The sequence below is a fragment of the Ceraceosorus guamensis genome (assembly GCF_003144195.1).
Source record: "Ceraceosorus guamensis strain MCA 4658 unplaced genomic scaffold IE81scaffold_28, whole genome shotgun sequence".
NCBI classification, from domain to species: domain Eukaryota; kingdom Fungi; phylum Basidiomycota; class Exobasidiomycetes; order Ceraceosorales; family Ceraceosoraceae; genus Ceraceosorus; species Ceraceosorus guamensis.
The window spans coordinates 221,178-242,650 of record NW_020290023.1 but is presented as its reverse complement, the minus strand read 5'-3'; the positions used below and the strand labels follow the sequence as shown (position 1 = coordinate 242,650).

General features: G+C 55.9%; 9 protein-coding genes across 9 annotated transcripts; 4 read left to right on the top strand and 5 right to left on the bottom strand.

The window, feature by feature from the left end:
• Positions 1–5: 5 nt before the first annotated feature.
• Positions 6–1,461, top strand: IE81DRAFT_366530 (DNA binding methylated-DNA--cysteine S-methyltransferase). The gene is made up of 5 exons (XM_025517015.1): positions 6–283; positions 393–450; positions 538–720; positions 800–877; positions 981–1,461. Exons 1-5 carry the CDS (start codon positions 224–226, stop codon positions 1,025–1,027), a joined length of 426 nt encoding a protein of 141 aa, XP_025369762.1. The 5' UTR covers positions 6–223; the 3' UTR covers positions 1,028–1,461.
• On the bottom strand, positions 1,152–4,462 carry IE81DRAFT_323363 (DUF803-domain-containing protein). Its single transcript, XM_025513922.1, has 4 exons — positions 3,640–4,462; positions 3,358–3,484; positions 3,237–3,265; positions 1,152–3,162 (listed from the first exon to the last, which is right to left on the bottom strand). Exons 1-4 carry the CDS (start codon positions 3,985–3,987, stop codon positions 1,609–1,611), a joined length of 2,058 nt encoding a protein of 685 aa, XP_025369761.1. The 5' UTR covers positions 3,988–4,462; the 3' UTR covers positions 1,152–1,608.
• Positions 4,463–5,491: 1,029 nt separating this feature from the next.
• IE81DRAFT_289991 (concanavalin A-like lectin/glucanase) lies at positions 5,492–7,497 on the bottom strand (the record flags this gene model as incomplete). Its single annotated transcript, XM_025511837.1, has 4 exons — positions 5,492–5,743; positions 5,819–6,048; positions 6,145–6,247; positions 6,331–7,497. The coding sequence occupies 4 exons, from the start codon at positions 7,495–7,497 to the stop codon at positions 5,492–5,494; spliced, it is 1,752 nt and encodes a 583-aa protein (XP_025369760.1).
• Positions 7,498–8,801: 1,304 nt separating this feature from the next.
• IE81DRAFT_323361 (hypothetical protein) lies at positions 8,802–9,743 on the bottom strand. The gene is made up of 2 exons (XM_025513921.1): positions 9,429–9,743; positions 8,802–9,298 (listed from the first exon to the last, which is right to left on the bottom strand). Exons 1-2 carry the CDS (start codon positions 9,615–9,617, stop codon positions 9,149–9,151), a joined length of 339 nt encoding a protein of 112 aa, XP_025369759.1. The 5' UTR covers positions 9,618–9,743; the 3' UTR covers positions 8,802–9,148.
• A 161-nt stretch (positions 9,744–9,904) lies between these two features.
• Positions 9,905–11,265, top strand: IE81DRAFT_366526 (hypothetical protein). The gene has a single exon (XM_025517014.1). It carries the CDS (start codon positions 10,168–10,170, stop codon positions 10,969–10,971), a length of 804 nt encoding a protein of 267 aa, XP_025369758.1. The 5' UTR covers positions 9,905–10,167; the 3' UTR covers positions 10,972–11,265.
• On the bottom strand, positions 11,096–12,469 carry IE81DRAFT_323359 (hypothetical protein). The gene is made up of 3 exons (XM_025513920.1): positions 11,769–12,469; positions 11,469–11,672; positions 11,096–11,390 (listed from the first exon to the last, which is right to left on the bottom strand). The coding sequence occupies exons 1-3, from the start codon at positions 12,390–12,392 to the stop codon at positions 11,277–11,279; spliced, it is 942 nt and encodes a 313-aa protein (XP_025369757.1). The 5' UTR covers positions 12,393–12,469; the 3' UTR covers positions 11,096–11,276.
• Positions 12,470–13,230: 761 nt separating this feature from the next.
• Positions 13,231–16,556, bottom strand: IE81DRAFT_122109 (hypothetical protein). Its single transcript, XM_025510185.1, has 5 exons — positions 15,424–16,556; positions 15,147–15,355; positions 14,960–15,072; positions 14,013–14,887; positions 13,231–13,949 (listed from the first exon to the last, which is right to left on the bottom strand). The coding sequence occupies exons 1-5, from the start codon at positions 16,444–16,446 to the stop codon at positions 13,446–13,448; spliced, it is 2,724 nt and encodes a 907-aa protein (XP_025369756.1). The 5' UTR covers positions 16,447–16,556; the 3' UTR covers positions 13,231–13,445.
• Positions 16,557–17,240: 684 nt separating this feature from the next.
• On the top strand, positions 17,241–18,286 carry IE81DRAFT_323357 (hypothetical protein). The gene has a single exon (XM_025513919.1). It carries the CDS (start codon positions 17,597–17,599, stop codon positions 18,086–18,088), a length of 492 nt encoding a protein of 163 aa, XP_025369755.1. The 5' UTR covers positions 17,241–17,596; the 3' UTR covers positions 18,089–18,286.
• Positions 18,287–18,639: 353 nt separating this feature from the next.
• On the top strand, positions 18,640–20,977 carry IE81DRAFT_301921 (hypothetical protein). The gene is made up of 3 exons (XM_025512245.1): positions 18,640–19,829; positions 19,901–20,429; positions 20,507–20,977. Exons 1-3 carry the CDS (start codon positions 18,849–18,851, stop codon positions 20,818–20,820), a joined length of 1,824 nt encoding a protein of 607 aa, XP_025369754.1. The 5' UTR covers positions 18,640–18,848; the 3' UTR covers positions 20,821–20,977.
• Positions 20,978–21,473: the final 496 nt, after the last annotated feature.

Sequence of the window (21,473 nt, the reverse complement as noted above, 5' to 3'; positions counted from 1 at the left end):
CCTTTCGCACGTCTCCAAAGACACCAGAGCGAAGTCAGATCGAGCGGGCAGGCTTGCCACGCCAAGCCGTGCCATGCTTCTCTTTCCTCTCTGCACGCATTCACTTCAATCACACCGCCACCCTCGTAGGACAGGTTCGCAGAGGGCGTCGCTGATGCACTGCAAGCAGCATCGAGGCTGACCTCGAAAGGAAGAAGGTGCCGACGCTCGCGGCGACGAAAGGATGCCTCAAGTCGACGCTGAAGAATTTCATGCAGCGGTGTACGACATTTGTCGTCTGATTGTGAGCTTCAGATGCGTTGCCGCTTTCGGGGGGCATACGCGCGCACCTCAGACAAAGCTGAACTTTCGCCTTGCGACTTTGCCCTTGCTGAATTGGGTTCATCATGCAGCCGCGGGGACGAGTCACTTCGTACGGCCACATTGCCAAGCTCGCTGGACATCCCAATCGTAAGTCAGCGAGTCCCCTGATCCTTCCAGCATGGAGCGCAGCCAGACGGAGCTGAGGCCACTATTTCTGATTCACGTCTCGCTCAGATTCGCGCATGGTGGGAACAGCGCTGGCCTTGCTAGGTCAGGAAGCTTCTCTGGATGCCTTGCCGGGCGAGGGTGGCGGCCACAATGTCCCTTGGCAGAGGGTTATATCTTCCAGCGGACTCATATCCCTTCGTGGTCCTGGAGATGTCGGAGCTTCGAGGCAAGCAGAGAGACTTAGAGCCGGTGCGTACTTTGCCGAGCTAGCATGCATTTCGAGCCCGCACTCATGGCTTGATCTGCATGGCTCGTCTCGCACTCCTAGAAGGAGTAGAGGTGACACAAGCGCCAGGAATTAGTCAGTATAGAGTCAGCTTCTCGGATAGCGCTGGTTACGCTTGGTGTGAGTGAAAGGTACTCCTTACTATCACGCCGAAGAGAAGGTTCCACTAAGTGTCTTCTCCTTCCGCTGGTCCATTCACACTACACATATGCTCCCTCCCCAGTCCCCGCTTCTCTTGCGGAAGCCAGAGCTCTGGCTACGACAACGTGACGCTCCACTCGCAAACTTTGGCGAAAGTCTTTCTTCATTTGGCACGTTTATTTGTTTATACCACAAGCTACAGCCAGACGCCTTTAAGGAGCTTTTACGTCCCCGGACCTCGGGAAGCAAGCGATGTGAAGGACGTGAGGAGACGTATCCTTCATCCTCGTCGAACACGGCATGCGGATAGCACGCGCCGGGCAGGTGACACGGCTGAACTTCGCACTTCAAGCATCAGGTCGAGCGCTGGCTTTTAGTAGCTGCAGAAAGGGTCGGCAAGCGCGATCACAGCCAGCGCATCTGCCTCTTACGATGATCATTCCCACGCACATCAGCGTCGTCCAAAAACTTTCGTCTGAGAAGCGTCTTGCATGTGTAATAATCGGTCGAGAACGTGGAAGCAAAGCACGCGTGTCCATACAAATTGCAAAAATGTCCGTGACGTGGAGCGATGAGGCATGAGAGACGACGAGATGAAGAAAGCAGGTGTGAGCCTCAAGTCGGAAACTCAGGCGTCAAAGCGAATTATGAGAACAGCTAACTTTTGAACAGGGGACGCCGAACAAGAGACTTCAGTAGGTGTGCGAGGGTCAAAAGTGTTTTCTCGCTAGCCGTCCTTTTCTTCGCTCCTCCTCATCATCCGAATCCTCCACTTTCCCTCGAGGATTGAGGAGCTCCTCCTCCTCCTCGCCTTCCACAGCTTCCTTGTTCCTCGCTCTGAAAGATCCCGAAGTGGCGCCCGGAAACACCTTGTCCGTCCTCTCCCTGGTGCTGCTCGGGGAACTACTGATGCCACCAGCAGAGTCTTGCGTCGCGTCCAATGATAGCTCCGCAATGGACTTCTCGGACGGCGTGAGACCCGGCATCGGGGCGTCCCACATGGTTCTCAGATCAGGTGCAGCTGTGGAGCGCGAGAGAGATCCTTGCTGCCTAAGCGAGTCCGGCAGTGGTCTGGGACCACCTACAGACCGGATGCTTGGGCTTGCGGGCTTCTCGTTTTCGTTGACCTCTTCTATAGAGTCGCCACGGACCGGAGTTGATCCTGCTCTCGGACTCAAAGGGCTCAAGAAGGATGCGGGTTCCGTCTTGTAGATGCTTCGTTGCGGTGCATTGCTGGTGCTGTTGCTAATGTTCGATGCTCTGGAAACGCTGCGCAGCGGCGCATCACCCGCGTGATGGCCATGGGGATTTTCGGAGCCTTCTGCAAAGCTGATTGCAGTATCACGCTTCGCAGGCATGCCTAGCGCTGGCATAGTGTAGTGTCCGGGTGCTTGATTCGTGCCTCGGCGCACTGGCGCATCGTGAAGCTCGTACCTCTCCAGATCGCGCCTGGAAGACGTATTCAGCATGCCGTCCTCATCCGCGTAGGCGTCTGCGGAAGCATGCAGCTTTCTCGCAGATCGTGCTCTGATGAGACTGCCCACCACGCCCATACCACCTCGCACTGCATCCACGCCAGGGTCATCTAGTCCCTGCGTGCCAAATTGCGAGCCCTTCTCGCCCCCATGCCGCGAGACCATAGACCTCGAGGCTCGAATGAGAAGTGTCGTTTCTCTATCCAGAGGTGTGCCATCCTTGTTTGTGAGATCTTCAGGGTCGATCTTGCTGAGCTGCAGCAGGGAGATGCCTGCACAGATCGTCAAGAACCCCAGCACGATTGTGACAATGGCAATCGCGTCTGCATCTAGACCTTGGTAGAGCACGATGCTGGTGACCAGAGTGCAGAAGGTGAAGATGACGTAGTAAGTGGGAGTGACCATGGCGGTGTTGAAGAGCTCCAAAGCTTTGTTGAGATAGTTGATCTCTATGAGAAGCGTAACGATCACGAATACGAGCAAAACGTAGAAGAACCAATGTGTGAGCTGCATGCTCCCTCTGATGGTGAGGATCACTGCGCTTCCAATGCCGCTGATGGTGCTGACACTTAGTCCACCTATCAAGGAACAGATGGTGATGGGGATGAGCATCTGCTTCTTGCCGTATCGAGGAGTCGCCCAAAAGATGAGAATCAAGCTGCCAACAATGCATACACCCATCCAGCTCAGAAAGCCAGGAGCGATAAATAGATGCATGAAGCTCTTGATGTCTCCGGCCTGATGCGACGAGGGTGCATTGATAGCGATGACTGTCGACCCGACGATGCACTGTTCGACACGAACGTGCCACTGTGTAAGCCTTATATGCTATCTCGCTGCCCGGTTGCAAAATCGAGACCCACTAGTGCAGCACCCAGCTTTCCAAATAAAGCTACAAGGGCCACAGACGTGCGTAGTGGTGGGTGAGTGAGCTGTCGGCGAGACAGTGTCTAATGAACCTTTCCTAATCGTTCCGTCACTCACTGAGCTTCTCCTTGAGAAAGATGGAGGATAGAATGGCACAAATGACGACGGAAAGGGCTCCAAGCGGCGTGACCAATACGGCCGAAGACACAGCGTACGCTACGACATTCAGAATTTCTCCCAGGATCTGCAAAGGTGATGAACAAAAGCCGCCAGCAGAGATGAGTGTGAGCGCCCATGATCCCATCAGCAAACGCGAGCTAGTCGCCTCTCTCTGAAACTTGTTGTCATTGTTTGGGGTGCAAGCAGCTGGCGCTGTGCAAAGCTGAAGGCGATACTCACCATGAGGATCATGCCGCTCCACCACATCCAGCTCTTGAGGTACGCATGCCCCTCTCCCGCTTTCTGGCCATGCAACTTTTGACTGGCCAAGAGGCCCTTCTTCTTGAGCACAAAGCTAGATCCGATGAACAGTCCAGATCCTACAGCGAGTGCGATTCCCACGTATTGGAAAGCTGGAGGGTTGGAGCCGCTTCCGCTGGCTATTGCGGATTCGCTCGATAGAGCTTTGGAAGCTGAGGCCATGGCTGCGGAGAGCGATGACATGGCTGCTGAGGCTGAAGATGTTGAGCCTGGAGCATCAAGGGAGCTCGCGCTCGGCAGCGCTGATGAAGCGGCTGGCAATGTCATTGTGATCGGGGTGGTAGCGCTCATCTTGGGCAGCCCGCTTGGCGCTTCAAGCAGCCGGCTCGGATGCTATGCTGCAATGTGGCGGATCGCGCAAGAAGATGAGTGGGACCCTGCTCTGTGATTGACTTCCTTGTGCCTCTAGTCGCAGGGCAACATTGCTGAGCAGCAATCTTTGGTAGATGCTTGCAAGTGTTTCTTCGTGCGTGACGATGACGATGACAGGAAGAGGAGCGAACAGAAGCCGTGCTGCTGCGAAACTTCAACTTCGGATGCGCGATCACCCTCATCGGTCGGGGCTCCATTGTGGTTGTGATCGTGAATTCTAAGTGCATGGCACGCATTCTCGCGCTCGGCGCGCATCACTTACTTGGTGCGTAAGCAGCTACACACAGACGAGAGAGAGAGAGGCCCCTCTTTGGAAGTATGCGTGCGTGCAGCAGCGTGATCGCTTCGTGTGCGCAAGCGCGTTCCATCTGACGCTGTTGGGCCTCAGCGCCGCGATGAATAACCGTCCGCCTATATAGCTGCGATCGTGCGCACGGCTGATGCAACGAGCCCCTCGTGTTAATCTTGGCGGCTCGACTGCAGCTGCTATATCCAGCAGACATCAGCAGCGTCCCTGCTGCTGCTGGACGAGGCGGTGCAGGCACCCTCACTCAATCCAAGTCGAGGCCGGAGGATAGCGCAGAGGCGGGCGAATCTCTCTCCGCCGCCATGCATGCAGCATGCACCGCTGCAGGTCCTCGAGCCGTGTAGCGGGCGGCAGGGACCCACGACTCACGACTTCACCCTCTCTCATCAATCAGACTCGATCGTGACTGGCAACACAGCCTCTGCCGCCGGTCGTCCCGCAAAGCCAGATGGAGGTGGTGCCACGAGTTGTTTCTGCTGATTAACAGAGTTTCACATATCCATGAGATCGACGTCGACGACCCGACGACAGCCAATTTCACACTCAAGGTCACTCCATCTCACCGATCGCCGAGGGCCAGAAAGCACGCTCCTCCCTGCACTCCATGCTTGCTCCTGACCACGCTTCGAAGGAACGGTCAACAGTCTCCACACTCGCTTGGAGATCCACCAATTCGTCGCTGAACTCAAGATCGATCAGACGAGCGGACGGCAAAGAATCGCGATGGTGAAGCTCAGTACCTTTTGAAGTCGGATCATGACGTCACGCTGCGTCGCGCTCTTGTATCCAGCTGGTTGATGTCCTCGTCATCGATCATGAAGGATCGGGTCAGAAGCAGATCGACATCAGTTGCGAATGTTTCAATGAGCGTGGATAGTGGAGACAGAGAGAGCGGCAAAAAATGCTCAATGTCACAGGTCTTGTAGCGAATGTCCGAATGAGGGGGGTGAGACCGTACTGCTTCGGCCGTTGTGCGATTGTCCAAAATGGATATGACTGCGAGGGAGAAGGTAGGAGAACAGATAGGAGGGCGCCCGAGATTGTCCAGCTGAACGAAGACTGTCCAAGATGCGCGTCAGGCGAACGACGAGGCTAGCATCCATCAACGAGGCTATTCTTGGGCCACGCTTTGGGCCACACGGTCACGTTAGGATTGTAGTACACATCCTTGTGCCTCTCGATGAAATCTGAGGTAGGATGATCCGGCGGGCTGCAGCTTACGCGTTCAGGCTGGCCATTCTTTTGGTAGACGCGCACATAGTCCACCTTCATGGTCGCGGGGAAGTTCAGCGTGTCGAAGACGACGTTCTGAAAGCCTTGGGAGATGCCAAAATTGATGACAATCTGCGAACCAGCGAGCGAAGGAAAAGGTTCAAAATCTCCAGCATCCTTTCTCTTGATCGTCGCCTCATCACTCACGCTCATGGGCTCTGTCGGCACATGACGCTGGCCAACACCAATGTCTGCATTTGCTGGCATAGATTTTCCATCCATTCGCCAAGTTGGCTTGCCATCGACGTACCACGTCAAGAAGCCGCCGCCGTTGAGCTCAAGATCTGGCGAGTACTCTAATCCGAATTTTGTAAACGTCGGATTGTCGGCCAGCTCATACGCCTTCTCAGGAATGTTGGACACTCCGGACTGCGCCTCTAGTGGACGACAAAGGAGCGTTGAGCGGCATCGGCGTCATACTCAGAAAGATAATAAAAAACCATAAAACAACAAACACAGCAGCATCGACTCACGCTGGTAATTGTCCCCAGTATAGTCGTTGAAATGGGTGACTGATTCGTCGTAGATGGTAGCTGCGTTCTGGATACACTTGTGCCCTACGTCAAAAGCAGCAACCTGTTGTCATACAAAGGGCACGTCCTCGATCAGCAGTGGCTCTTTTTGCGGCTGTGCCTCCAACCCACTCGCACGATGCTTACTTGGAGACTCTGCGATGCCTGACCGACACCTTTTTGTGTCTGCGCTTCGAGACCGTCTATCTCAGGCGCAGCTCTCGCCACGTCGTTCGATGGCCCAGGGTGGTCTTCGCCCGGGCAGGTGCACGACGAATAACGCATGCCTGGCAGCCACGACAAGCCGGTCTTTCCATACAGCTTTGCTGTAGATATCGACTCTGGTAAGCCATCTGGAGTCGTCTGGTTGGGTCGGATGCCAGTATCACAGCCAGAATAGCTGTAGGGCCAAGTGCCTTCCGTCGTGCCCAAATATCCCGGTCGTCCTAGATTGCCTGAGAGCCACGCACCAGGCCACCAACCTTGGGTGTCCGGAGAGCCAGGCAGAATAGCTGAGTACTCGATAAAGCCACCTTGGAAACAAAATTTGTTCCAAGACTGTAGCATGGCGCTGCGGAAGTTCAGGTCGTGGGCAGGTCGGTCGCTCATGGTGATCTGCAAATAGCCCGACGTCGTATTGATCTGCTCAGGCATGTACCACTCGTAATCTTTAGTTGCACCATACCAAATATCGACGGCTTCCCAATACGGGTCGTCGCCTGGCCAGAAGGTGCGACCAGGAACTTCAAATTCGTCAGAGAATACCAGGTGGTAGTCTTCGCCATCCGGATTCTTCCACGACCAAGCCTCCGGAGGTGTGTCGTGGTCTCGGAAATTCAACGCGTTGACCACTATGGGCAGCTGGCCCGACCCATTCACACCAGCAGGAATCTGTCCATTGAGCTCGTCGAAATGCGCGAGTATCGGGTAGCCCGCAAAGAGTCCCAACAGGCCGAGTACGAGCATGATCAGAGTGCCGACGTTGAGCAGTCCTCGTAGGGAGATTCTTCCTCCGTCAAAGTGCCGAGAATAGCCTCGTCTGTAGTCCGAATGATGAAGAAAGTCGTCCGCTTCGGGACCAGCAGAAGCGCAGTGGAGCGGCGAGCGCTGATCGTGAGGATCCCCGGGCACGGCAGCATAAGGTCTCGAGGCAGAGTGAGAGTATGTGCTCTTCAGCGAGGAGTACAGTCCTGGTCTCCGTTTGGCGGATTTGTGCGCAGCTGGTCTGCTTGTTGATGGCAAGGGGTCGTGCACTTCGGAGAGACTGGCAGCGTTACTCCATGAAGCAGCCCCGCGCCCCCCTATGCCTCCCATCGAGCCGTGTCGAATGTGACTGTACGGTCCGAGATCGCCAGACGCAGAAAGAGCGCTACTTGCGGCAGATCCTACCGGGAGGCTTTGAAGGGTCGCTCTTGGACGAGGCGCTGCACTGCGTCCCGCCCGATTCTGGCTCGCATACGCGGGAGTCGCGCTCTGAAGAGCTTGCCGACGATCCATGGCGACGGCGAAGCTTTGCTCTTCGAAGGTGTTTCTTCTGAAGGCCGATTTGGTCAGATCCAGACAAGACTCGGCCAAGTTCAAAGTATGAGTGAGAGTTCACTACGTGGATGGCTTCTATGGGGAACATAGAGCACCTAGAGCAGACCAGTGAATGGCTGCAAACCTTGGAGTACAGCCGGTCCTTTCTTCACGGATTCGCCAGCGACCTTGGACGCCAGCTTCGAAGAGTGCAAGACTGCGTTTGGACGAACAATTACTACTGGCACATTTGTTCTCGGACTCTGGCTGGTGCCGTGGATCAACCCCAGTCGCACGCCCGCATATTTGACAGCCCTGTATCCACACGCCTAGCTCGCCTTCACTCTTGATGGCATCGACCAAGACACCTTGCACGCAATATCATCGCGTCAGCGGGTCTCCGTGGCAGAATGCTAGCTAGCTCGCTCTACGTCTGGTCCTAGCGGTCAGGACATCGACCGATTCGCATGAAAGCACCGTGGCTTATTTGGCGTGTCCCTTGAAGTCTACCAGGTACCACGTCTATGCCTAACGGATCTTCGCCATGATGACTACCACTGCCGAGCATTGCGGAAGACAACGGGCAAGTTGAGTTGGCCCATAGCACTAGCCTTGGGGTGTAGAGTGAGAAATGAACGAGTACGCAGGGAGTCTGCAATCGGCCGAGTTGCACCCGCAATTGCTGCGCGAATTTGGCGGATGGTCTTCGCTCTCTCGTGAAGAGGCATCTAGACAGACGACATCTGCGCCCTCTACGCAGTGCTGTGGATGGACAGCTTTGCTGTGATGTTGCGGAGATCTGCAAAATCCCGCTGGACGTATCTTGCACCCATTGCAGAAGGGCCTCACCAAATATGCCGAACAGGTTCAGATTGATGCTTGGCGCATACGTTTTCCTCGCAGCACATGCGAATAGTCACAGTTCCTGCGGCAACGGCAGGCTCCATAGCCACGAAGCTTGGCTGACGTCGGTGTCTTTCTACATCCCTGCGGTGGCGCTCGGTGTTTCTGAGTCTACGTTGAGTCGCCGAGCTTCTACGCCTCGACACGACCGCGGCAAAAAAGCTCACGACGGACTTTGACTCTTGCCCGCGCTCTGACTCGTTATCATGTGGTATTGACGATGGCCATTGCTGCGATGAACGCTGATACGTGCAGTCTCTAGTGCAATCGCTGGAGACACGGACATCCGACGCGTCGGCAGGCGTGCGCTGCACTGCTCTACAGAAGCGCCTGGCGAGTATGAAGTGAGGCTACACATCTCTCCAAGATGGCTGTGCAACAAATGTAGGTACGCTGCGATCGCGCTTTCCCCCTGACAAGGAGGGGGTAGTGGGTCTGCACCCCAGATCCAGAACCGTAGAGCAGCTGCAGGGCAGCGGCATGGAACACGACGATGCTTGCGGGTGCACTTCCATCTGCGTTCGGACGCAGAGTCGCACCCTTCCTATGCAGATGCTCGTTGGGTGTGAAAATCGTAGATGAAAGCATCGACGAGCAGAGGCTTGACAAATGCTACAAAGTCGAGATGGGCCGCGTCTGTTTCGAGATAGTGCTTGACATGATCTGCGTTGTTGAAAGTGACAATAAAAGTGTGCTGTGATGAGGTTGCACGGCCCGATACGAAAGTAGTCAAAAGGGGGGTGTGAGAATCGTGAATGTTCGGATGGCGAGAAGATGGATGAGATAGACACGCGTACAGGCGTATGAGGCATCGTGACACTCACATCGAAGCCTTTACCCGCGCCCTCTGGACTGATGTTGGCATTGCCAGCTATCACATCGGCAATGTATGCGCTGCCATCTTGTAGCTTGCAGAGCGAGCGCAGGTCAAGGAACCGCTCAAAGACCGATTGTCTGGTGGCCAGGTCCACTGTTTCCGCGTAGCGAAAGGACACGATGTGCGTGAGGGTCATCTTGCACGGCTTCAAAGCGAAGAGTTTGGTGAACTGTCTCCAGCAGTGGTCACGATTACAGTATTCAGGCTGTGAATGCAGTGGCAAGACCCGAGCCGTGAGTGGAGTGCAAGGATGATAACGTCAGGGTGAAGGAGCCGACGAGAGCGCGCGCTATGAACCCGCCTTCAGCATCCATCAGCATCAGCATCCATCATCCATCACGCGCGCACGGTCCGACGAGCCACCGCGGTGCATGTTCCCATGTGGAGGGAGCGCGCCCCTGCTGCTCTCATTCCCCTGACTCGTAACTATATAGATACCGGTACCTACAATCTCCGCCATAGGTGAGCTGCATGCGCACACGACGACTCTCTGGGACTCGTGATCGTAATTGCATCCTCGTAATCCGCCTCGAGCGCTCATACATCCACCATCACCGCAATTCTCTAGTCACCGGCCATTGCTTCTGTCGTGCGACCGTGGCATTCGTCCAAAACCGGCATCGCAGCCGATCTGAAGGAGATTTCGCAACAGAAGAGTATCGCCACGACCAATCCGTCATCCAAGCATGTCCATTCGTTTTCACGCTCGCACGCCTCTGCTGTCGCTCTGGCACGATCCTAACTCGCCAGAATCAGTGCGGCTTCTTCAAGAGCTTCACAAGCGACTCTCAGCTTCCTCGGCCTCCAAAGCCGGACGATCCGTCGCAGATGCTTCGCGCTCCGAGGCTCAGGGTTACTTGGAGCTTGTAGCCCGCTCCGCTCCCGGCTCTGAAGAGCCATTCGCAGAGTTGCAAATCATCGATCGACACTCTAATCCACCTACAGAGACTCAATGGCAGTCTATCCGGTCTTACCTGCCCGCGCACGTCGCCACACCCAGCGCATTCGTCCAAGGCGCCATCGACTCTGCAACGATGCAAGGCGCGGCCACTGCTTCTGTAGAGCACGCTCACGGAAACGATGGTCGACAGACACACCCGGCGGCAGTGGGCAGCGCAGCTGCACCGCCCGACGGATCGGTCAGGACGAGGATCAGAGAGGCGAGAGCGTACAAGCCTCAATCTGCCGTGCCTCTTGCTTCCGAATCCACCTCTCCAGCTTTGGCGAGCGAAAAGGAACCTTACGCAGCTACGCCAGTACAGCCGATTGCTACTCAAAATGCAGAGATGCAAAAAGCGACGGATCTGTCAGGCGTGGACGAGGACACTTCTGCACTGCCTGTCAGGTTGAGACCAGGACCTATCCTCGTGGCTTGGGATGATGGAGTGGCCGCAGCAGACTGGGCTGGGGCCAAGGAGATCTTGGACAGGTTGGAGAAGCGAAATCAAACAAAGGGCGCTGGACGAGGGTCCAGCTGCGTCATAGCGTAGCAAGGCGACAAAGGCTGGTCACCGAGAAAAGGGGTCAGGCAGACCGCACCGGAGGGCGCGCGAAGCGACGACGTGCCCATCGGGCCTCAAGCACCACCTTTCGATCCCACATGTACTCTATGGCTTCCTTTGTGTACACCAGCGTCCACATGCGCAATCCTTTCTGCACGCGCCACCGCAACTTCTTGTTCGATCCGAGTTTCACATGTGATTGTGCCTCCAAATTGACGAGCGTCGAAAGCTATAGTTCCATCGTCCATGCAGCAAGCGCGAAACCCAGCAATGTAGAGTACATGGTGGACAGTCTAGATGGCGCCAGCGCCGCGGAGCATGCCTTCAAGTATACCCAGATCCTTGTGCAGTGCAATCAGATCGTCAGCGCCTCCAATCATCTGTCCGCCGAGGAAGATCGTGGGAAACTGTGATGGAGGAGACCTTGGGTCAGATCAACAGCATTGCAACGCCGAGCACGATGATCACAGCATTTGACCACTCACAGTCGCATGACCACTCGAGAGCAAAGTCATGACGCTCTTGACTTCCTCGGGATCTTTGCGCAGATCGACCTCGATCGGATCGAATTTGGCACCTAATTCTCTGAGCAAAGCCTTGGCCCGAGCCGAAAAAGGACAATAGGTCTTGCTAAAGATCACGAGAGGCGGGAGGTGCTTCTTTGCCCAAAGCGCTGGGGATTGAACATACTGACACGAAGAATCACGAGTTTGGTCTACTGCATCAGCGACACCCTGTCGAGACTTGGAGCGCCAGACACAAAGCGGCATCGAAGCATCGCTCACCTCGTCCGCTTCCTGTTGCCCGCCGCTACCCTTGCTCAAAGCTTCCACCACCTGCTTACCGGTCGGGTCGACCAGGCGCTGTCTAGCCGCTGATCTCTGAGGAACCGTCCAGTCGGGATCCTTGAGTAGCCTCAAGAGCATGACGAGTCTAGTAGGCACATCTGTCAACTTGGGTGGTCTGGTGCTCGAAGTTGAGCCTTTCCCATCCGATGACAACTTTGTATTCGCTGGCAAAGGCGCATTCTGCTCTTGAGCGAGAGAGATGAGAGCAGGTGCGGGCTGCAATCCAACTCCTGCCAAAGGGGTGCCGAAAAGTCTATCTTCCTCGACGTGCGGCAAAGGACCCAATCGAGCAATGCTGGCGTTCTTATCCGCACCCGTCACAGGTCGCATGCTGTCCTTGACCCATCGTATGCCGCTACCAATGACAGCAGGCTTGGAGTGGTTCAAGAGCAAAAGAAGAGTGATGGAGGCGAATAGGAGGAACAAGACTGCTCTTCTACGTCGCAAGAAACCTGGTAGACCCAAGCCGCCAGCGCCTGAACCGGCCGATGCTGCGTGGTTGGACTTGCCACGAGCGGAACCGGCAAGAGCAGGCGATGGCAATGGAGACTGTGGCGCCATGTTCTGTGAAAAGGCCAGATGCTCAAAGTACGACAAGGTTTGCCGCGCGCGGTCGGGTGTGATGGTGCTGAGATGACTCGTGAAAGTCATACAGGAGCGACGTAGGCACGGCGGCTCGCGGCGACTCGACACGCAGCAGCGCCGAGCGCTTCCGTTTCGATTTCATGCATGCGCATGGCAGCGCCACAGCGCCGCGCGTGGAGCCGCGTAGCAGCTCGATTATTCGTGATTTTCAAGCTCATCCACGATCACATGCTGCCAATTCCCCAGCTAAGACGACGCGGTTCGGCAGGGTACACAGCACGGTCCAGAGGCGTTTCGCGGGATGGCAAACTTTTCAGTCGATTGTGCTGGTGCCAAACTTGCCAAGGACAGATCACTCATGCTCACAAACACGATGCAAGAGTCTTCGCTCCCACTTGGGACCACAGAAACTACAGTCCTGCTCGAGAGCGCCCAGCGGGTATACTTTGCTTGGCACTGTCGTCGCAATTGCCTCAGCCTGTGCTGAATGCTTACTCAGCCATCAAGCAAGGAATTTTCCCCAGGTCTCTGCATGCTCATTACTTGGCGACATTCTCGTCGTCAGGGTAGCCCGCGACCCGGTTGTTGCAGCGCCGTAGCCCCGAACGAAGGTGCGGCAGCAATCTTGGGATCCGTGGTGGCCCACGGCCAAGTGTCGTACAATAACACAAAGGGCTTGTTGTAGTGGAACCGCACGAGTGGGGGGAGCAGACGTTACGTTTTCCACTCTATCTTAGGTGACGCATGTTGTTGTAGTCGAGAAGGATTGATCAGGAACAGGGATGCTGGAATGCGTCTTGCAGGCAGTCTGATGTGCAGGTCTTGGACTGGTATCGCGCGGAGTTGCAGATGATGTGAGCGCTTTGATCACGACGCTTCTGAAACGATGGCGCGAAAAAGGTCGTTGGGATGGCTTTTGGTGGAGTCGTGATGTGTCTTTCTGGTGCACGTGCTGGGTATCGCTTGGCGGAATGGGGAGAAGAGCAAGTGGAGGTGAGGCTGTGCCTGCGAACGAGGTCAGCGAGCAGCCTAGCCGCGAGAGTGTGACTTCGACTCTGGGCCAGGAGCCGAAGGCACGCCTGTCCCGTGCAGCCCGAATGAATCGTGCACGTCGGCATGTCCCGTCTGACTGGTAGGTCGATCACCGGCATCGCGAGAGATTTTGGGTTCTAGCTTTACGCGGCTTCGTTGCGCATCTGGACTAGTATGAGTGCTCGTGCTGGTATTGTCCGTGTTGTCCATAGATGGATCCTCCATGATATTGGTGTACTGATTCGTACCACTCGTTCCATCTGTCATGTAGTCATCTTCGGCAGCCGGCCAGGAAGTGCCAAAACTCTCGCCAACGTCCATCACATCCTCTTGCAGCTCGTCAGTGTATTCTCCCGTATCTTCGCGATAGCGCTCCGCTTCCTCCATCACCTCGGCACACCACAGCGCAGATTGGCGTTCGACGCCTGCCAAAAACTCGTCCAATTCCACAAAGTTACTGTCGTTGAGAGCAAATCGGCGGTGCTTGTTCGAGGCAACGTGCTGCGGAGCCAAAGTCTATCAGCACGACTGACAGCGCAGGTTCTTTGCACGATGGCGACTCACTTCATCAAAGTCGTCGTACTTTGTTCTGCAATTCTCGCAATTGCCAGGCTTGGACTTTGGTGCCTCCTTGTCTTTCGCCGCCAGGGCTTGCCTTTGGGCTAGGCCGGTCGCGGTGCTCACGGCGCGACGCATGATACCTCTGGGAGAGATATGACTGGCAAAGGTCATGTGACGGGGGAGTGCTGAAGCCACGGCACTCCCTGCTGGGCCTGCCAATGGGCTGGGAAGTCCACGATCAGTCAGGGTCACCAGTCTGCGATCAAGAGCTCCTTGACCCGCAAACCCAATGGTGTGAGTGCCGGCAGCGGCGGAAGTCGTCGAGTGGATGTTGGACGTCAAAGCGATGCTGTTGCCTGAGGCCATTGGATAGGGCGAGGCTCCGCGCATCGAGGCTGCTTCAGGCCGAGCCTTTTCCAAATTAAAGGGCACTGGCTGTGGCGAGTGGCTTCCGTGTTTGAGCCTCGAAGATACAGCTCCTCGCGCCACGTCAGTCATCGACCTGGTACGTCTCAGAGTCTCATGGCGATTCGCAGTCGCGCGTGCATTTGGCCTCGACTCCCATCGCGTGAAGGGGCACCGACCCTCGCGCTGACCGTACAATTTGGGCCACGGTGGGTCTTCGTCGGCTCTGGGGCGCTTGAACTCTTGCGTGAAAAGAACTCGGTGCTCGCAGGTGGCATCTTCTACCAGAATGTAGCAGCTATTCTTGTCAAAGTAGTGATAGTCGGAGCGTGGTGCAGTAGGGTCGCGCTCCGAGGTCCCTTGCAGCTTCTCCTGCTGTAGCATCTGCGAGAGATTGCGGCGACGCTTGTCAGAATCGTGAGCTTGAGCGGGCACTTGGGCTCCGTCGAGCGCCGCAATGATGCTGCAGAATTCTGGACAAGCGGACAGCAGCGGTGTTAGGTATCAGCGAAACAAATCTTCGGGCGCCATTGTCTCCTACGTACTTTCATGGGACCATACGCGAATATTGAAGTCGCGGGCTTTTCTGACAATGGAGCTTTCGGGAGGAGCAGGCGTTGCCTCTTCGAAGGGGTTGCTCCCAGAGTGCAGTGGTTGCCTGGATGAAGAGCGAAGAGCGCCCAAATGAGAAAGGTTGTATATATGCTCAACTCGTGCACGCGCGATGCTCACTGTCTCGATTCACGTGCCAGCTTCGTTGCACCGGGGCGATGCGCCGACCTTGTAGACCGTTCAGCTCCATGGTTGGCCCTTGTTTCGACAGAACCGCCTGGAGTCGCCTTGAGGAGTGCCTGCCGCAGGGGCTCTGGAGCTCGGCGCGACTGATGCTTGTGCGCCGACACGAGGTGGGTGACGTCTTTAGAGAAGAACGGGGCCACGATCTGACGCACGGGAGCTAACGCATGTCAGCTCGCGCGGCTTCGTAGAAGCTCAAAGGAGCAAGACTCACCGCGCCAAATCGCTTCGCATTTGTGCTTGCTTCGACCAGGTCCGAAGGACTCAACTCGTCAAAGTAGAGGATGAAGGTTGGGAAGCTCTTGGCGTACTTTCTTCTCCACTCTCCGTCGGCTTCCCTTTTGCTTGCTTCGCGTGACGCGCCGTCGTGCGTCTTTGCACCGGACTGCTTGAGGAAGCGAGATGTGGTTACAGGTGCGGGCTGAGAAGTCTTGGGACTGCGCGCCGCTTCTTGCTGCTTCACATCTGCGAGAGTACGTGCCAGCTGAGAATGTATGCGCGATCCGTGTTGCGCATTTGATGACGCTTGGACAAGCTCTTGAGGCTGATCATGCATTGTTACTTCGACCAGGTGACCTGTCACGCTCGCTGTGGTACTTTCTGAGTTTTTTAGCGACTCGTCCGTTGCCATGCGGCGGCGACGAGAGCTGCTATCTGAATCTTCCTTTGACGAGCGGCTTCGCTTGTTGGGGCTTTCACCCGTCGCAGTAGCCAGGCCGTCCATTTCGTCATGTTGGCCGGCCTGCACCCTGTTGCGGCAATGTACATCGTCCTGCGGGACTGCACGCTTCCTGGGCGTGCGAGGTACAGGGTGCACAGGAGTTGGAGCAGGCTGCAGGGTAGCGATCTGTCGCTTCTCCGAAATGATGGGCTTAGGAAGCCTGGAGACCGGTCGCTCGGCGGGGGCGGGGGCGGGTGTGATGGCGGCTTCTTGATCCGCATGTATGCGCTTGGTCGATGATGAGGCTGCGAGATCCACAGAAGGCCATTGAGGAGAGCGTGTCATGCATACAGCTCGTTGGACATCAGCCGCCGGGCTTGGCTCTTTGTTCTCTGTCGGTGCGATGGATGCGCTCCTCGTGGCGGGCGCCCATCGCGCTCCGGCAATTCTTGGTTTGGAGGGACCGGCCGCTGCAGTATCCTGTTGAGTTGGATTTGTATTGGCTATCGTGTTCTTCTCCGCAAGAGGTCTGCGAGGGGCCTGCCTCGGGACCGGAGCTGGCCTTCGCCCAGTCATGGTGCTCGAAAGCTGCTGAGCGGCAAGATGACGTTGGCGAGATCTTTGACGTCGCTAACAGCTTACGTCGCTCTCAGCTGGCTCCGAGCAGCGCATGCGACATGCCTCAACAATGTGAGCTCCACAGTGGTAGCAGCATCCAGTGGATACGAAAGTGGAATAGCCTGTAGGTACTAATGGCCTTGGCCTCTATTTGCCAAAGGAGGCGGCCGCGGACAGGGTCAGGGCCGTCTGCGTATGGATGCGACGTCGAGCTTCGTGGTGGCAAGATTCTCGAGGCATGGAACTGGCTTTTGGAGGACAGCAGTCGTCGATTGGGCTGCAGGTATACTGTTGTCGACGCTCCGAGAGAAGACAGGAGGGTGTTCGCAATTCGCGGTCCTTGACTTGTGCGCTGACAGCGCTGCAGCGCTGTATGTACAGGTAGGTATAGGCGCGTGTTGGTTTGTTTGGCTACTGCATGCTCGTCCGGCGCTCTGGCTATGAGGCTCTCGCGCGTGCATGCATGCTGGTACCCTGGCCGGCCCGCGGCGAACCAGTTAACGCGTCAACTCGATCGTCGCGTTAGGCGAACGCGCTCGTGTTGCGGTCAGGTGTTGGGTCACGCGCGCGGCAGTCTTGAGTCACGCAGCTGCCACGTTCAAATCACAATCACTGAATGTTAATTTTTGTTTTGAATTTTGAATTTTGAATCATGTGAATGAGATCATTCGTGATTCAGATTCAAGATTCACTTTCTTGTTGTGAGCGTGTGACGAAGATGAACGTTAATCTTGACTTATAGAGGCTTCGAATCGGGCGAGCCGCGTCACGCAGCTCTCGATCGATCTCTTCCAAAGTTTGAGACCTGATCCAGCTTTGTGCACCGGTCCAAATCGATTGAAGATTAAGTTGACTTGGCTCACGGAGAGACTTTGCGCGTAGATTTAAACCCTCCATGGAAGAAGCGCAATCGGTACTGAAGTCTTGTGTTCCCCTGGCTCCTTCTATGTCGAGATTGGCTCACGCCGGCTGATTGCTCTACACCAGAGACTCAGAAGTTTTCGAAAAGGCCCACATATAATCCGCGGCGGAAAAGGACTGGAGGCATCAGCGAATTTCTTGCCGGAGCATTGCATCAACGATTGACCAAGTCTGATGGATCAAGAACATGTCCTTGCCAACGCGGATCGTTCCGGTAGTCTGTGCGCTCCTGTATCGTCTCAAACAAGCCGACGAGGAGAGGCACTCCGTTACAGCATCAAAGAGTGCCTACGATTTGCTGGTGTCATTGAGGCACGAGGACGCATCCAACTTTGCCAATCTATGGGAATTCCCGGGCGGCAAAGTGGAGGAGGGCGAAACACATGCGCAAGCTTTGACGAGAGAGTGTCGCGAAGAGCTGGATGTTCACATCGAGGTCACGGACAACAAGTGCGTGCACGCCATCCACTTTGAGAAGTCTGAGGAGGGAGTCAGGACGCAATACAGCGTCTTCTTCTACTGGGCGCGGATGAAGTTTGACGGTCAGGTTGCAAAAGCTTTGGCCAGTCAGAAGGTGGCGTGGGTCCACTACGATGATCTCAAGACTCGGGAATTCTGCCCTGGAGACGAAACATTGATCGAGGAGCTTGCAAAAGGTTCCATAGCGCCACCCGCATGAGGTGTGTACGCGAGGATTCCCAGGTGCTTCACCTCACCCTACTGTACGCCTCGGAATCACCGTCAAGCATCAACAATCACTAATTCGGGTCATTCAGCTGCCTGAACATGAATTGAATGATGCCTCTCGAGCTCGGCGACCAAGTGACCTCGCGTGTCTCAGCATCTCGCTCTGCACGATCGTAGAAGCTTCGCAACGATTTAAGTCAACCGGCAGCGAGGCAACTTTATTTCTACGCCAATGTGGGTCTGCGTTTCCGTGACTGTGACAGCAAGTGCTGCTACTGCCGTAGGACTACTATACTGTCCACACCTGACAGCCGAGCCTGGCCATTCAGACTGTAAGATGCTCAAAATGTCCGCCAAGAAGCCGGTCCAGTTCTTATCCGAGCGTCGTGACCGGAGCCTCAGCAGCAGCTCGTCAGCTGATGTTTCTTCTTCTCGCACGAGAATCACGAATTGACTTGCTGAGCGCGCTGCACCCTTTCGAAGCGCGGACAAAATGAGTTGCTGCGTGTGCGAAATCGTGTACCGGTATTCACATTCGTGAGTCGCAGTGTGATTTGAAATGCTCGCCAATCAAAACCAGGCTCCTACAATTGGAATCGCTCTCCACTCCTGCCGTTGTTGATGTCTTTCATCCAGGGTCAGCTGACTGGACCGCAAGCCCGAATGCTTGGAAGCCAGTCGCGCCCGCGAGCCCCATCTTCCTGGCCACCATTCATGACCAGCAAACCCTAGATGCTACGACGCGCGCCGACATGAGCAGGCTTCTGACAGGTCTCGGACCCTCGACGCTCCATGCGCAGGGCTTACATATCCTGTGGGAGGTACCGGTGGAGCACTTCAATAGAGCACGCGGCAGATATCGATCTCGCCTTGGGGTGACAGCGACGGGTGTGTCCGGCGTCTCGCGTGCTGCATTCGCTCGCACATCTTCAGCGGTGCTACTCGCGCGCATCACCACTCCGAGCGTTCGGAGATGGCAACACAGTTCCGCATGGATCCTGCCGCCAAATGCAGATATGCAGACAGCTTTAGACTCTAGCGGAAAGGTTCCAGCTGCACCTTATGACCCGACACCGCTGGCAGGTAGCGCTCCTTCATACAGAACACAGATCGTCATCGTACCGCAAAAGCACAGACGAGGAAGTTCTTGGCCCAGTCACATCGACAGCGTGTCTCCCTTGTTATCTGAGCTCTCGAGCAGAAGCAAAGAAGGCGGATCGCTCGAAGGATGCAATGTCAACCTCGCAGAGCTTCTTGGGCCATCCAAGGAGCTAGCGGCATGGGAGGCAGACATTACTTCAGCCGGTGGCGCAAGCTCGACCTCTGCGCCTTTGAGAGAGTGGGATTCCGCACAGTCCAGGTTTCTGAGAGCGCCTCCGGGGGGCGCAGCGGACGAGGAGCTGTACGCAATGCTGCTGTATCGTGATGGGAAAGCTGCAAGCATACAGTCCCTTTCATTCAAGACCCTCGATCAGGGTTCTCCGCTAGCCACCAAGATCGAAGACGCTCTTTCTCACGCCAAACGGCAGACAGCTCGATCACAGCCAGAGGATGTTTCCGACATTTTCGTTTGCATTCACGGTAGCAGAGATTGCAGGTGTGGGATAGCGGGAGGTGAGCTTTGCGAAAGGCTCGAGGAGGAGACACGCAAATACCGGGAACGTACGCTCTTGGACGGCGCCAAGCCCAAAAGGGTTCGGATCTGGGGCATTGGGCATGTTGGTGGTCACAAGGTGAGCCGCTTCGCCGCCGCGCTATGATTCGACTCATCTCATTGTTCGTCACCTTTGTCTGCCTTCTGCAGTGGGCTGCAAACGCCATCGTGCAACCTAGCGGTGACTGGTACGGAAATCTACGCAATTCTGATGCACCACTCGTCTTGCGCTCTGCATTAGCCCCTCCCACATCATCCTACGATTTTGAAGACAAACGCGAAAAGCTGGTTCACTGGCCGAGGTGGAGAGGCCGGCAAGGACTTAGCAAAGAGCAGATGGCGAAAAAGTACGAGCATTGGGGCCCACCAACTGTGCAAACTGCAATCGTCGTTCCCAGAGCGCGAGCACCTGCAGCGGCGGCAAGCGGAGCGTCCAAGTCAGCAACTGGCAGCCAAGACAGCGCCACTGATCCCGTTGCTGTTGCAGCATCATCGTCGGAGCTACAAGCCACTCCTCAAGCACCAAGAGAGAGTGCAGCGACCGGTCAGCCGGTCACTTTGCGTTTCGTCGACTGGCAAGGTGAAGAGTACGAAGTGCACAGTACAGTCGGAGAGACCATCAAAGATGCTGCGAAGCGCGCCAATCTACCCTCCATCGAGGCTACCTGCGGAGGTGTCTGTGAGTAGCTGCGACGCCGTCTCCTGATCGTCTCACGCGGACACGCGCTGACACGCTTCGATGCGGGTCTTGTACAGGCGAATGCGCTACGTGTCATGTATACCTAGTGACGCCCACTCGCACTGCAGATGCCTCACTGACCGTAGACGCTCCGAAAGACGCCGCCTTACCTTTTGCTCCGAGACAACGCTTCTCTATTCAGTCACCGCCGTCTGCGTCCGCTCTGGTCGACAACCCAAAGGCAACGCCGACGGATGAAGAACAAGACATGCTGGAGTATGCGATTGGCAGGGAGGAAAGCTCGCGTTTGGCTTGCCAGCTCATTTCCACGCCTCGGCTTGCTTCTTGGATGCAAACCCAGAACGGCAGGATACTCTTGCCGAGGTTCTAACAGATGGCACTTCGCCAAGTCGCCTCGAGACCTCATTCTGATCACCACTCCATTGCTCTTTTAGAAATCGTGACATTGTATCATATGCAGGAAGCGTTACGCGCCAAGACATCGCACTTGTCCACAATCAGGGTTGCGGCACCCACGTGAAAAAGTCCAGAGGCTCGTCGAGCAACTGGCGTATGAACGCATCCAAGTCTCCTTCCGGCCCGCTTAAAAAGTCGATGGAGTTGCCAGAAGGTCCGTTGGGCGGTGCTAACGCTGGCTCACCAGCAGTATCCTGGCCGCGCGCCGAATGTTCACTGGCTAATTCGTTGGTCGTTGCTGATCGCCTCCTATCCCCACGAAGCAGGCCTGGACCTCTGGGGCCAGCTGACGTTATGCTCGTGTGTGCTTCGGCCTCACCACTTGTAGTTTCGGCAATCTGCAGCGACTGACGGAGTCCTCGGGCGGTTGCTCCCCATTCGTGGATGACGCGGGCAGTCTTCTCCACGCAATTCGCTGAGATCCCAAACAGGTTTCCCATCCGGATGACTTCGGAGCGCTCTGCCTCCGCCTTTCCTGCCATTCCCCCAAAGTCGAGCAACGCCTGGGTAGTGCTGCGAAGTAGAAGTGCTGATTGGGCTACAAGATAAGTCTCTCCAGCAGAGCGC